Consider the following 15,283-nt stretch of genomic DNA (forward strand, 5'->3'; position numbering starts at 1 on the left):
CTCGGATTTACATCCCAAAGACCAGGCTGGGTTGGAGCCTGGAATCTACAATGTCAAGTCAAGCCTGGCTAGCACCTAAGATCTGCGTTGTCAAAGATCAGCTAGGCTTCTGTGACAAAAGGGAAACTGCCTCTGAAATTATCTCCAGAAGGCAGTTGAAAAAGGGGAAATATTCCAACAGCTGGGCATGGCCCCAAAACTAACAAATCAAAGGGAAAAAAAGGCAATTCATAGAGAAGCAAGTGCATATACTAACAAACTAGAAGAAATATATATAAAAATGAGAAGTTAGAGAGATGCAATTATATATTATTTTAATTCCTTTATATAACCAAAGATGAATGTGATAAAATTTATTGCTGGTGTTTATATTTTGATGGAACTATGACTTTTTTGTTCTTTAAAGGAATGTGGCCCCGCATATTACAATGAAAAAATGTATGTATATCCTTCAACTGAACCATCTTTCCCCTGAGAATATGTCACACAGAAATAAAAGCATTATCACATGAAGATTTATATATAGAAATGCTAGGACAAATCTGTGTATAGTGGTAAAAATCTGAAATAAAAAAGTATTCTTCAAAGTGAAAAGGTTGTAATGAAACATAATTCTTCATATCACATATTATTCACACATATTATGTATGAATATATAAAAAAATCAGTCCAGAGTTAGCCTGCTTACTTATATTACCTCATGGCACAGTTGAATGAAAACACCAAAATAGAGAGTTCATGTCATAGGGTCCCATTTTACACCAATGATGACAAATTCCCTGAGTAGATTTTTGAGGGATTATATGCTTACATGTGATGAAAAGAGCATGCAGATAAAGAAAAGATAGCAGGCTATTGACATTAGTTAATTTGGGGGGTGGGTGGGGAGGCAACTGAAATTTTGTTTTATTTATTTTTATTGAATTACCGTGAGATACACAGATACAAAGCTGTTCATGGTTGAGTTTCAATCATACAATGTTTTAACATATCAGTATACATTTCCTACCACCAATGTTCCCAGTTTCCCTCCTGTCACCGTCCCCACCTGCCTGTCCACCCATCCCCAACCCAGCCTGCTTCTATAGCAGATACTTTTCTTCACTCTCTCTCTCTCTCTCTTTCTTTCTTTCTCTCTCTCTCCCTCCCTCCCTCCCTCTCTCTCTCTCTCTCTCTCTCTCTGTCTCCTTTTGGGCATTATGATTTGCAATATAGGTCCCGAAAGGCTATCATGTCTGTTCCTTTACCTGCTTTCAGCACATCGTTCTTATCCAGAGTGATCATTTCCCACTATCATTATCACAGTGGTCCTTTCTTCATCCCAACTGCTTTCCCCCACAGCACTTAAAGCAGGCTTCCAACATTGGTTAATTTAGGAGAGTGATATAAAGGAGGGGAGAACTTAAGCAAAAAAAAGAAAAGAAGCAAAATCAGAATTTCCAACTTCCTCATCTTAAAGTTTTGCACTTCTCAAGTTCACTCTCTCTCTCTTTCTTATTTTTGATTTTGGGGTCACATCTGGCCGTGTTCAGGGCTCACTTCTTTTAGCTCTGTAGCCAGGAATCACTCATGACAGGGCTCAGAGGGTCACATGGGGTGCCCAGGATCTGTGTCCATCACATGTAAGGCACACTCCTTATATCTGTGGTACTATCTTATTTTTTTTTTGTGTGCAACACATCCCCCCATGTCACATCCCCCTTTCTAAAATTCCTGAGCTACCATAACAACCTGGAAAGTAGGTTTCTGAAACAATCAATGCTGATTGAATGAGTACAGGAGCTTAAAAGCAGGTCTCACCATCAATCATTTTTGCCCTTTCAGTAAAGCTATTTAATAAATAGACTTTGGTCTTCAGGTAGAGAATCTTTTGGAGCAACATGTTGACATGTTGACTGCCTTTAGGAAAATAGCTGCTGAGCACAGCCACAAATCCCATGTGGAGCTGGGGATCTGATTTATGGTATATCTCGTGTGTGTGTGTGTGTGTGTGTGTGTGTGTGTGTGTGTGTTTGTATTTTCTGGGTGGGTGGGGCCTGGCTATAAGCTTGTGAGCCACACGGATGTGCTCTTCCTGCAGGCCTGGTCCTGACTTGGCAGGGAATTGGGGTGGGGGCGTGGCAGGGGAGGTTCAAATATGCTAACAGTCATGGTAAAACAAAGCTGTAGTGATTTTAACATTACTTGTTAAAATTCATAACTGCTGACTTTTATCAAAGAGAAAGGCATCTTTTCTTTTCTCCCAAGCATATTTCCTCAGGATACAGAATTAGAAAGGGCAGTTTTAACTCCAAGGGGACAAGAGGGTCTCTGCAAAAGTCTTTCTAATAAGACAGACCCTGATTATTCACTGTCTCCTATAGTAAGAAGCTGCTCTTGAATTTTTGTATTATTATTTCAAGTTAAGTTTTCTTGATCTGAACCGGACATAGTCAGCTAAATGTTTTTATTAGTTTAATAGTACCGAGAGGAATGAGAAAAAGCGCTTTCCCTGTGAGCAAGTAATGGTTATGGAAAGAAGTAGAATAGAGTTGTTGATGAGAGAAGCAGAGAAGGCAGAAGGCAGCAGAGAAACCTGAGAAGAAGCAGGGGATGGGGTGGGGGGGTGGAGGGGGTGTGAAGGGGTGTTTGGTTCTCCCAAGTGATGTGTTTGGGGAAAGCACCTAAGGACGCTTGGGTTGAGAGGTGGCATAGTCAGCACAGGCGACAGTGTGTGACAAGGCTCAGAATTGGTCAGAACATGAGCAGACACATGTCACTTAGCCACGGATGGCGACACTTGCAGAAACACATCTTCAGGCCATTTCCTTGTTATGTGAATAAACAGTCAGCAAAGGATTTTGTATAGGCGGGGGCTGTAATGAGCAAAAGACCTTTGAGATGAAATCAAGCACGAGGGAAAATGACATTATCTACAGCCACAGGAGATGCGTGAGGCTGCTGCCAGCATTCATGCTCTGGGATAATGACAGCTCAGAGAAGAGGCAGTAGGGACTTGGGAACCACCCTCTCTGGGGCCTGGGTCTGAGAGCTGTCGGGGGGTGAAGCAGAGAACTGCAGTCCTCTTGGGCTTTCCTGAAGCACAGTCAGTCTCTGGCAGGAGAGGGGTCTTCTCCAGGGAGCACACATCTGGGGGTGGGACAATGTGGGTGACCCACATGGAGCAGGGAGGGAGGAAGGTACTGGCCCAACCAGCCTGATCAGTGGAATCAACTGGTCACTGCAATCAGTCATAACGCCAGGAGCAATGAGAAAACCACTTTCTCCATGAACCAGTAACTCATTATGAATTAGAAACTGCTTTTTTTTGGTTTTGTTTTAGAAGGTGGGGTTTACTCCTGGCAATGTTCAGGGGCTACTCCTGACTCTGCACTCAAGGATTACTCCTGGCGACATTCTCAGGACCATATGGGATACCAGGGATCAAACATGGGTTGTCCAAATGCAAGGCAAATGCTTTAGTCACTGTACTATTTCTTTGCCCCCCCCCCAGCTAGTCTGTTATAACTGAAACATTCTCCCCCACCCCATTTCGTTTAAACACCGTGGTTTAGGTTTATAAAGTAATTCATGATGTTTTGTTACAAGCATTCAATATTTCAACACCAGTCACCTTCCCTCCACCTTCGTCCTCATATTCTCAAACACCCCTCAAACCCACCCCTTTAGCAGGCCCGCAATGGTTTATTTTATATTGCTTTTTTAACAATAAATTGCTAACAGAATGATTGAAAAATACTTCAGGATTAGAAAATTTGGGGAAATTGTTGTAATTCACCACGGAACGTTAAGTCCTTATCTGAGAGTTTACTAAGCTGTTGTTGCGAGCTAACCCTTCTGTGTTAAGGTTCTGGTTTAACTGAGGCATTCCTTAGCAGCTCATAACTGAGGAGCCTTGTCTGTTGTGCTGGCATGACAGGAGCTGAGGCTGAGCAGAGGGAGGGAAGCAGGCAAGCACATCTGGACTCCTGAGAGGTGTCCCTGCAGGGGAATCTCTGCTCTTCGCAGTGGCTCTCTAGGAGAGAGCAGGGAACAGAGCCATTCACATTTCAGCCTCTCAGACTCTTAGTCTTTATTACTATTATTCCTGAAACCAACTTAAAGCTGAAATATGTCCTCTGAATCCTGCCATAGACTTAGAGGATGATGGTTATACCTTTGAGCGCATCTGAAACTGAAGACCAGGTTTGGCTTTGATCTTCAAGAGGAATAAGATGAAATTGTAGCACTTAGCAAATAACCTAGGCGAACAAGTACGCTTGTTTTTACTCAGAGTTCTTTTCAAAACTACCCCTTCTTGCAAAGATATTGCAGATAAAAAAAAAACCTTAAAATTATCCTCTTAAACCAGAGCCATGGACTAAAGAAAGAAAGGAAAGGAAGAGTTGTCTTGAGATCTCCCTATTTTAGCCTTCTCACTAGATACCGCTCTTCAATAATAATTTCAGATTTGCATTTCTAAAAATGCTACAAGTGTAAAAATCCTCAAAGGAAAAAGAATAAAATGTTAAAAATCCTGGAGGGCTAGGAATGGGAGCTTTGGTGGTTTATCCCTTCCTTTAATTTGTGAAAGAAAGTAGGTTAAGATAATGCAAGTTTCCCTCAAATGATTTTAGATGAGAAAATTAAAATCAGCCCAAATCTATGACTCAGAGTGACTTACCTTCTCTTTGTATGCCCCTTTAGAGTCCTACAAATATGCCTGTGGGCCCTGGTGGCCTCCAGCACTGTGGGGATGTGTGGGGGGGTATAATTCCCAGTATTGAACCCTCTGGCTATAAGGCTGGTCACTATTAGGAGTCCTTTCCCCAAAGACTTGAGTATTTTCATGCTGAAAGTTGTATCCTGGGATGGGGAGATAACTCAAATGGTTATCATGTGGGGGGGCCCAAGTTTGATACTGGGACTGCCTAACACCACCAAAAGTATCCCCTATTCCTAAATACTATGAGGTCCAAGCACTGCACTGACAGATTCACCATCCCCAGTAGTGACCCCGGGGCCCCAGCCCAACACTAGGGACACTCCCTAAAACCTTTCCATCCTATTATGCCTCATGTATGCCTTTTGAGCTCCATATATTTTTGAGGTACCCCATCTTTGAAACTGACATATGCTGCCCACATCTCTGCATCGTTGATTACTCTGTCTCATCGGATCAATGTCACACTTTATCCGACTTGTCCCCCACTGTTGTGGCACGTGTAGATTATTCTCAGTTCTTAGACATGAGCGGCAGGCCAGACAGGCAGTTCTGTGGTAATGCTCCGTGTGTTACCACTTGTGGCTGTGAGACCTGGGCCTGACTCCCAGCACTGCAAATAAGGAACAGAAATGAAAGCATTGCCTACAGATCATGGCTTCTCTCATCAGTATTTTTATTTTTTTGGAGGGGGGGACACCTTGCAGTGCTCAGGGATTACTCTTTGCTCTGTGCTCAGGGATCACTCTTGGGAGAGCTTGGGGAACTAGACAGGGCGCCAGGTACCGGCCATGGTGGGTCATAGGCGAGAGCCAATAAAGCTGTGTCCACTGTACTGTTCCTTCAGGGGCCTCACTGGTAAAGAAACTGCGTGTGTGGTTCCAGGGATAACTTTCTCCTGAATGAGCAGTATGTGCTCTGCCACTGCCCTGGGTATCCTAAATTGGACACCTGACAATGTCACACAAATTTGCTCCAGGAATGTGTCTCTTGAAACCCTAGTAACTTTGACCCCAACAGGTCAGTTATGCCAGTTAATTTGGTGTTCAAATTTATCCCCAGTTAATCTCTTAAAAATACTAATAATTACGGTGATCCGAGCGGCCGCACATGTGCAGCCCCCCCATTCCTGAACATGATCCCGGAGGCCAACTAACTACTCTCGGCACCAGCAGCTTCTTGCAGAAATGCCTCCGGACTGTGAACTAAGCCACGGCCCCATGCTTCCCCAGGAGGGGAAAGGTTTTTCTCTCTTGGCTTTTTCTTTCGGGGGGCGGGGGATGGCGTGGCAACCACCATCTTATAAGACCCACTAAACAGAGGTACGAGCTTGCAATGATGCAATTTTTGGCAGAAATTTCCCTGGACTTAGTTATTAAAACACAGAAATTCAAAACTGCGTGACCACTTTCGCGGCCGTGCGACCTCATATCTCTTTACTCTCAGCAAGGGAAAACAAATTATCAAATGCTGCCTTTTCAGCAGGTTCGATTTTGGGGGAAAAATTCCAAATAATAATAGTGAGTTTTATATTGAAATATTGAATGTAATCAAAATAAAGAGAAAGTAAAGTGACAATTATCAGTTACACAGGCGGGGGTAGGGGTGGGGTGGGAGGTATACTGGGGTTCATGGTGGTGGAACATGGGCACTGGCGAAGGGATGGGTGTTTGAGCATTGTATGACTGAGACTTAAGCCTGAAATCTTTGTAACTTTTCACATGGTGATTCAAAAAATTTAAAAAAATACTAATAATTATGGGTGCAAATAAAATTATTTATTTATTTTGCTTTTGGGGTCACACCTGGCAATGCACAGGGGTTACTCCTGGTTTTGCACTCAGGAATTACTCCTGGTGGTGCTCAGAGGACCATATGGGATGCTGGGAATCCAACCCAGATCGGCCGCATGCAAGGCAAACGCCCTACTCGCAGTGCTGTCGCTCTAGCCCCCAAGGAAAATTTTTAAAGAAGACAAGAGGTCTTATTCTCAAATTGTAGAATCACAGAATCACTCCTCTTGCGGGCTAAGTGGGGAGGAAAGATGTGGCTAAATTCAGTTGGCAAAATACAGGAGTTTCCCTGCAGGGGTCAGTGTTCATGCGGATTCAGTGGCCTGAAGGAGAGAAATAGCCACGCACTGATGAACGGACACACATGTGCCTTCCTGGGCAGCGACCGGGCGTCGGATGAGTGCCGCTCTCTCCACCTACCCCTTCCTGCCTTCTCCGTGTGGGGTTCATCTTGCTCTGCCTCAAAATCTGCTCTGATGACGTAATGTAGCTGTCCTTGTCCTCCCGTGCGCCCCGTCGTGCCAGCGGAGTGTACAAAAACGTGATGTTTAGCCCTTGAAGTTTCCATCTCTGCGACTCAGCCGTGTACCCGACCCGCCAGGGCCCGGGCCAGTGCGGCGGGGCAGACATCCCTTTGCAAGGTGCCTGCCAGGCCGTGCCAGGTGCGGCTGGACAGAGCAAAGCACGGGTTTTGCCAATGCAAACTGGCCGGCTGTTTTACATTCTTGCCATCTCCACGCCCCACGTCCGGCGACGCAGGAAGGAGGTGTTTACCCGAGGTTCTCCAATATCGCCTACTTAACAGGCCCGGTGTCGCGGGCGCGGGCCGAGCCAGACGTCGCGGCAGCTGCCTGGCACACCTCTGGCGCCCGCGGAGCCCGAGCGGCGAGGGGGGTCGGGGAAGCGGGCGCCCCGCCGGAAAACGCAGGTGTGCGGGAGGCGTGCGGGACTCGCGGACCCCGGGCGCAGCGCCCTCAGCAGCCCGACGCTGCGGCCGCGCCTGCCTCAGCGCGCTCGGCCGTCGGGCCGGGTGGGTGCGGTTCGCGGACACGGGTCCCCTCGCCCCACCGCCTCCGGAGCCCTCACTTCGGCGTGTCCCCAAGGCCGGCTAGGCGACGTGCGGCCTCTCCCGGCCCTTCGGAGCACGAGCACCCGGAGGACCGGCCCCGCGCTCTGGGAGTTTCGGACCTTTCCCGGCACGGGTGAGAGGGGCCGTCCTGCGCCTCCCTCGGACGGTGGTAGTGCGGGGAGACCCGCGCGCCCCGAGGTCCCGCTGTCCCCGCGCCGTGCACGGCTAAGCTGCCCCCGGGCTCGCGCTCCGCCTCTGCTCTCCAAAGCCCCGACCTGGTGCACTGCAGCCGAGCGCGCACGGGACCGGGAGCTGGGCGCGGGCCACTTGCCCGTTCGGGTGTCAGGCTCCTTCTGAGTCTCTCCAGAACGAGGTCGAAGTCCCTGGAGCCGCAGAGCATCCCGGGGCTTGGGACTCGCCCATCCTACCCGGACTCCGAAGACGGACTGAGCCCGGGAGCGCCCGACGCCTTCCCGCAGGACTGCGGGCGCGCGCGCGACTCTGCTCTCCGGGCGCCCGCGCGCACGTCGCAAGTCCCGGGTCCGAGCGGCCATGGCCAACTGCTGCTGCCTGTCGGCAGAAGAGAAGGAGTCACAGCGCATCAGTGCCGAGATCGAGCGGCAGCTCCGCCGGGACAAGAAGGACGCGCGTCGCGAGCTCAAGTTACTGCTGCTGGGTGAGTGTGGGCAGCCCCGCGACGCCGGCAGAGTTGGGTGCAGCGTCTGCAGAACCCGACCGATGCTGGGGTCCTGGGGAGGGCGGGAAAGACTTCTGGATCCGCACCCCGGAGCGCTCGGTTCTGATAAGAACCTTCCTTTATCGGTTCCAGGCTACAGGAGCGGGTGTCTGTGCTGATGGCTGTGGATGGATCTAACGGTCGCACCTTTAGAGACTCAAAAATGCAAGCTTGGGAAGGTGGCAGACTTGTCCTGAGCCGTGAGAGGCATTGCAGGTGTTCCCTCCGTTGTAGGGGTGAAGCTGGAGCCCCAGCGCTCTCCGACTGCGCGCCAGCACCCACTCCCGCCTTGCCCTTCGCCAGGCCCAACGCGTCCTTCCAGCTGGGCTCTGTGCTCACCTTCAAGGGCTCAAGTTTGCTGCCTTCCGCAGCTCCCCCTCAGACCCCTGGCCAGGCAGGAAGCTGTTTTTGCTGTTTCCACTCTGAGAAGCAAAGGGAAACACTCCCGGCTTGCCCAACCTGTTCCTTAGGCAAACCTCCGGCCTCTTCTGTCTTCCTCAGACTTAAGGACCTTGCTCGTTTTTATGATCTGGGTATTCACTGATTGATCTTTCCCAGGAACTTGCAAGTACTTCAACATTTTTTCCCATCCTATTTTTTCAGAGCTGGCGGAGCCCTCTTTTAGACCAGCTTACTCATCTCTGATATAGAGGTGCTCTAATATATGAGAAGCTTCCCACAAAGCTTCAAGAGAGGGAAAAAAGGTGGATTTAGTTAGGACTAAATAGAGACAGACCTAGCATTGTATAACTGAGACTTAAACCTGAAAGCTTTGTAACTTTCCACATGGTGATTCAATAAAAGAATAAATTAAAAAAAATAAATAGACAGACCTCAAACCTGGTAGAGTGACCCTGCTGGGTTCAGACACCAGCTCTCCTCTTTGCGGCCATTGACCCTCCAAACAGGCTTTGCTCACTCAGAGTCCCTCCCTCCTGCTGACGGGTGGGAATACCACACCGCGAGTCCTCAAGTTTGCCCCAGGGACTGTGCAGCTAGAAACGATAAGACCTCAGCCCCCAGGAGGACCCCAAAGGGCAATATAGTGTGTGTGTGTGTGTGTGTGTGTGTGTGTGTGTGTGTAAGAGCTCAGAAATATGGACTGGGGCTCATTCCAAGAGGGACAGATGGAATTTATTTGGGGAAGAAGGGAGATCTCTCCATTGCCCAGGCCTGGTGTCACTCAATCTGAGGGCTGTGAGGACTCTCGGTGTTGTTTCTGTGCCATACCCTGTAGTGCTCAGGGCTCACTCCTGGCTCTGCACTCAGGAATTACTCCTGGCGGGCTCAGGGGACCAGATGGGATTCTGGGGATCAAACCCAGGTTGCTGCATGAGAGGCCAGTAGCTTACACACTGCATAACCACTCCGGGCATTCTGAGTCGTTCCTGGCCTTCTGGCACAGGCATGAAGGTATCTCTGTCAAAGGGAGAGGGTTCTGGAACAGTCTATTAGCGTGTATAGTATTAAAAGTCACTTAGAGAGCCAGGGAGATCATATAGCAGGTAAGGTGCTTGTCTGCACGGGACTGACTTGGGTCCAATCCCTGGCACCCCCATATGGCCCCCTGAAGCTATCCAGGAGTGAACCCTGAGTCCAGAGTCAGGAGTAAATACTGAGCACCACCTGGTATGGCTCAAATACAAAAAAAAAAAAACCCAACCAACCAAAACCTAAAAGAAATCACGTGTCTTGCATTTGTTTCCTTGCAGAGACCTGGCTTTAGCTGCACACGTTTTGCAGGACAGGCTGAACTATATTTCATTTTGAATTGTTTTGATTTGTGTCAGAGTATGAAACACAGTGTTTGGAATACACCAAGAACTAGGACAAGTACTGGCTCTCCGTAGGACAGACGAGGCAGTGAACAGAGCCCTACTGTCTGGATTATACACAGGTTTGTTTGCGTCCATACTCAGATCAGGAAGGAACTATGAGTGAGTTGTTTGCCCTGGGAGTCATCCTAAGCTCTGTGGCTGAAGTACCTTCTTCACCACTTTCAGCCCTTGTGGCGATTTCCTTGTCTCCCAGAGGCATCCCCCACTGTGTCCAGCTCTATAACCTTTTCCGACCACCTGCAGCTGCCAGGAACTCCAGGGAGTTTGACTTCTTTCACTGTCTAAGGCAGTGTGGACTCCGCTGTTTCTTCTCAAGCTGCAGGAGGCAGCAGTGACTCAGCAGATACAGGAAATAGGGGTTGTGGGTGGACGAATTCCACTGGTACTGGGAGCTCTTCCCACCTCTGCTAAGCAATGACCCCTGCTGGCCTATGGCAGCCAGGTGTAGCAGCGGGTAGAACGCGGCTGGCAGCATGCAAGGCAAGTACCTAACCCAATGTAGTCTCTCTCCTGCCCTAGATGGGTACTATTTTGTGTGAAGTCACACCATTTGAGAGAGCAGTGGGCAGTTAAGAGGGCCAGTGGTCAGGTGCCCTGGGTGGCAAAGCTTGCTCAGCCATGGGGCTGCGAGGGAGGTGACGTGCAGAAGAACTCCAGCTCTTTCGCAAAGCAGGCATCCTTCGCCAAGTCCTTTGCTGTGGCTTGAGAATGTTAGCCAATGCATTTAGGAGGGGGAGTATCCTAGCACAGGAAAAGGCCTGGGTTGCTGCCTGCTGGGAAAGACAAGGCTATTGTTGGTGCAGGGCTTGTAATGGGGAGAAAACTGCAGCTTTGCAGCTTTGCAGAGGAAGGAGATGAGGGAGTGAAAGAGCTGGTTGCAGTCCATAGAAAGAAAGTCCATATCAGTTCATCCCTGAAAGTAGGACGTAGAGGAGGACTGATAAGAATTGGGGCTCAGGGGCTGGAGAGATAGTACAGCATGTAGGGCATTTGCCTTGCACACAACCTACCCGGGTTCAATTCCCAGCATCCCATGTGGACCCCCGAGCACTGCCAGGAGTTATTCCTGAGTGCAGAGCCAGGAGTCAGCCCTAAGCATCGCCGGGTGTGACCCCAAAAGCCAAAAAAAATTGGGGCTCATCAGGAGGAAAAGCCTTCACACAATAGCAGATAAATAGAGGGAAACGTTATGTTTGGTTGCTTGAAGGTGAAAGTTGGACGCAAGAGTTGTGTAGTGATGCGCCCGAACACCTGCAGCAACCCCGATTGCTTCATTTTATTTTATTGTTGTTGTTTTGGGTTTGAGGGTGATTCCCAGACTGCACTCAAGGTTTCTTCCTGGCTCTGTGCTCAGGGGTCGCTCTTGGCAGGATGTGGTGAACCATGTGAACCATGTGTGGTGCCTGGGATTGAGCTTGAGTCAGTGTGTGCCAGGCAAGCACCTTACCCTGCTGTATTGTGTCTCTGGTGCTGATGGCTTCATTTTGAAAATATCTCATGTTGGAAAGCTCTGGAAAAGCTTCCTGATAATTGTGCTAGGGTTGGGGTTTAAAGTTTGAGTTCTTAATGATTGCACTCATTTGTGGGATATAAACAAAAAATCATAATATGAGACTAATACCCAAGAACAGTAGAAACAAGGGCCAGGAGGACTGGTCCACAGTTGAATGGCTGCTTCAGGTGCCTAGGGAAAAGGCAGTTGGGATAGAGAAGGGATCACTATGACAAAGATGGTTGGAAATGATCACACTGGGTAGGAAACTGAGTACTGAAAATAGGTAAAGGAACAAGCACAATAATCTCTCAGTATCTGGTATCTGTAATGAAACCATAATGCCCAAAATGAGAGAGAGAGAGAGAGAGAGAGAGAGAGAGAGAGAGAGCGAGCCTGCCATAGGTGTTCAAACCTTGCCCCTGCCTTCCATGCCTTGGACTCACTTGTTCAATGCTCTTTGTTTATGAATTCTTAGTAAATGTAGCCTTCAATGCCCCAGTTTTTGAGCCACTTAAAAGCACTAGGTGCTATTTGTACATTTCAGGGCTCAGTTATAGGTGGCATAGCACCTTGTCTAAATTATTCTTTGAATGCTTTCACAGTCAGCTTTTGTTTTGAGTTTCCTCTCCTGTTTTCTGATCTATAAACAGATTTTAGACTTGTGCTCCTGCCATAACCCAAATGTTAAAATCGACTGATAGACCCCCTCCCAATGCGTTTTGTTGAACGGGTTAGAATGCAGGCCCACTCTGCTACCTGGCAGGTGCCTGAAATGGTTCATTAGAGGCAATGATGAAGAAGGGAGAGTTCTCAGTCGCAAGCAGCAGCATTTTCTGGTTCTTTGAGAAGGAAAGGGAGTGAAATGGGCCTCATTCCTTCCTCTCTTCTTTGCTCTATCCAGCAGCCTTTTCAAAGAATCAGCACTGGTCTTGGTGCTGGGGCCATCTCCACTTCTGGAATAGAGGGATCTGCCTATCAGTTGCTGTCTGAGAAACGGAGGCAGGGATGCTTTCTGGAGATTCCAGCTGGGCAGGAATTGATTGCACTTGAGTACTTGCTACATGCCAAATTCAGTCTATATTTTATTTTTTGGGGGGGAAATACATCCCCATCCACATCTGTTGTTCCCAGCGAGCAGCCTTGAGGACCTGGAATAATAGAGAAGCCCCTTTGGTCGAGCTTTCATGGTGGTTTTGGTGTTTGACTAGCCATGTAGATACTGTGTCCACTGCAACCAGATCTTAATATGACTATGCTTTATTTTATGTAATTTTATGCATACTGGCTGGTAAGACACGGCCCTCACTGAACAGAGGTGAGAATCTGATATACAGCTAGCAGTTTCTGGATGCATCTTGAGACAGGGGCTTTCGTGTCTTCTCTGCCTGTCCAGGCCTTTTCCAACAGCCATAGTTGTGATATCAGTATTGCGACTTCCAATAAAACTTCCAAATCTTTAGTGTACAACCAAGGTATTTCCCCCAGTATGGAAATCTGTGCATGCATTAACAGTCGTGATAAAACATTGTTTTTACCTGCAAAGTTCCCTGCACTTTTGCCAGCCAGCCCCTTCTGAAATCAGATGGAACTTTTGTTTGCAAACAGTTTGCAAGAACCATAGAGGTATGCCCATTTCCCACCTGATCTATCAGACAACTTTCCCCCATTTTCTTCTTGTTTTTGTGCTCTTTTGTGCATATGAGGAAATGTTATGTACATCATTGTTCTTATTCCAGTTTTTGTTCTGTACTTTGGTTTTACTTGATGATAGAGATCATCTGTTCCCTGAGCACAGTCTTCTTACTATGCCTCAACAACTGCAGCCATGACACTGGTTTTTGTCTGCCTTATAATCCTTATGCCACTTTTGTCAATCTGAACCTTTGTCTCATTCCCCAGGGCAGATTGTCTGGTGGATGTTGGGGCACTGGGTGAGATTCTCCTACTACAGAACTTTCCATATACCAAGAGCGTTTCCCAGTGGCTCTCTCTGCTTTTGGGAGATTGGGTTTTGGTGAAACGTCGTTCCTTCCACCTTCTTAAACAGGAGCTTCCTCATTTGGGGTTTAGGCAATGACTTTATGATGAGCAATTCCAGCCCTGCCTCACTTCCCTTTGTTGTCACCTCTGTGATGAACTGAGATCACACACTTGTAGCTGTGCTGCTCGTGACCCTGACCCAGTGCTCCCGAGGGGTCACACACTTGGTTGTGTTCACATGCTTGGCCGGTGCTCATGTAGACTGGGGTGTGATGGGGTGTGATGAGCTTGCTCTTACATGTTGGTTGCGGCCCTAGGGAGGCCACATAGGAGGAACTGCAGGGGTAATGTTTTGGCACGTGGGGTGGTGCCAGGGATCCACACGACAGACACTGCTCTGCTGAGCTCTGGAGAGACTTAGAGGGGATGCTTTGTTCCTTATGCAGGTTAGGGAGTCACCGCTCGAAGTACCAGGAGTCACCTTCAATTTGATCCCCCATTCATATCTCCCCTTCCCCCCACTGTCTAATTTGTGTGGAGACACGAAGAGCAGACAAGTGTCCTATTTCTCATCAAAATCTCTCCCTGATTGATGACTCTGAATCCAGCCTGCACACGGCTCTGGGCTGAGGATTTCCAAACTGAGCCCTCCCAGTGCTCAGCGGTGGGGGGCTGGGCATTCTGCTGAGAACAGTCTCAGCTCCCATTTCTGTGCTTCTTATGCAGTAAGCTCAAGAATCACTGGATATTGTGTAACTAGTGGTGTTTGAGATTTTTTTTTCAAACTTCAATGCTGTTCTTAATCATATTGGTGCTCAAAACTTGCATTGGTTTCCATGATTAGATTTCCTTGAAATTGATTCTTGCTTTCCTGAAACAAGGTCGCCCTGACCTCGCCACCCTCCTCCCCCTTTTCCTGATCATTTCTTTTCTTCCTAGCATAACTCCATGCCAAGTTTGCCTGGTATCCATCCTTCCTGCTCTAAGATTTAGCCATTTTTCACAGGCGTGGAGTGAGGTCAGACATTGGAGCCAAATCTCGGTGATACTCAGGGCTTACTTCTGACTCTGTGCTCAAGAATCACTCCTGGTGGGGCTTTGGAGACCCTGTGTGGTGTCAGGATCAGGCTGGAGTTAGCTGCCTGCAAGGCAAGTGCCCTTCCTCCTGTAGTGTTTCTCCTACTCCAGGCTTGGTGACTTTTATAGAGAATTGTACCCTTTCTTTTCAGTGTTTAAGCCACTTGAAACCAAGATAGCAAGTCCACTAATTCAAATCAATTGTTAGTATTAAGCCCCTGTGGAATCTCATCCCTAAAGCATAGAGTTAGAGGATGAAAGTTTTGAGTCTGTGATCAGATAAGAAAAGAGGCCTGGGAGAGATCTGAGCCAAGAGATAGTATAGTGGGGAAGGCACTTGCCTTGTCTGTGGCTGAACCGATGTTCTATCCCCAGCACTTCATAGGATTCCTGAAACCCATTCAGAGTGATCCCTGAGTTGGGGCTGGGGTGATAGCACAGCGGTTAGGACATTTCCTTGCATGCAGCCGACCTGGGTTCGATTCCCAGCATCCCATATGGTCCCCCCAGCACCACCAGGAATAATTTCTGAGTGCATCAGCCAGGAGTTACCTCCATGCATTGCCGGATGTGACCCAAAAAGCAAAAAGGAA

General features: G+C 48.2%; 1 protein-coding gene across 1 annotated transcript in view; it reads left to right on the forward strand.

The window, feature by feature from the left end:
- Nucleotides 1-7,986: 7,986 nt before the first annotated feature.
- The window catches only part of GNA14 (G protein subunit alpha 14), a 203,206-nt gene continuing 195,909 nt past the window's right edge, over nucleotides 7,987-15,283 (forward strand). Inside the window, exon 1 of the mRNA XM_004612962.2 lies at nucleotides 7,987-8,240. Within this exon, the coding sequence (XP_004613019.1) occupies nucleotides 8,117-8,240 (124 nt within the window). The 5' untranslated portion in view covers nucleotides 7,987-8,116. The remainder of the gene's footprint in view (nucleotides 8,241-15,283) is intronic.

The sequence above is a fragment of the Sorex araneus genome, chromosome 1 (assembly GCF_027595985.1).
Source record: "Sorex araneus isolate mSorAra2 chromosome 1, mSorAra2.pri, whole genome shotgun sequence".
NCBI lineage: Eukaryota > Metazoa > Chordata > Mammalia > Eulipotyphla > Soricidae > Sorex > Sorex araneus.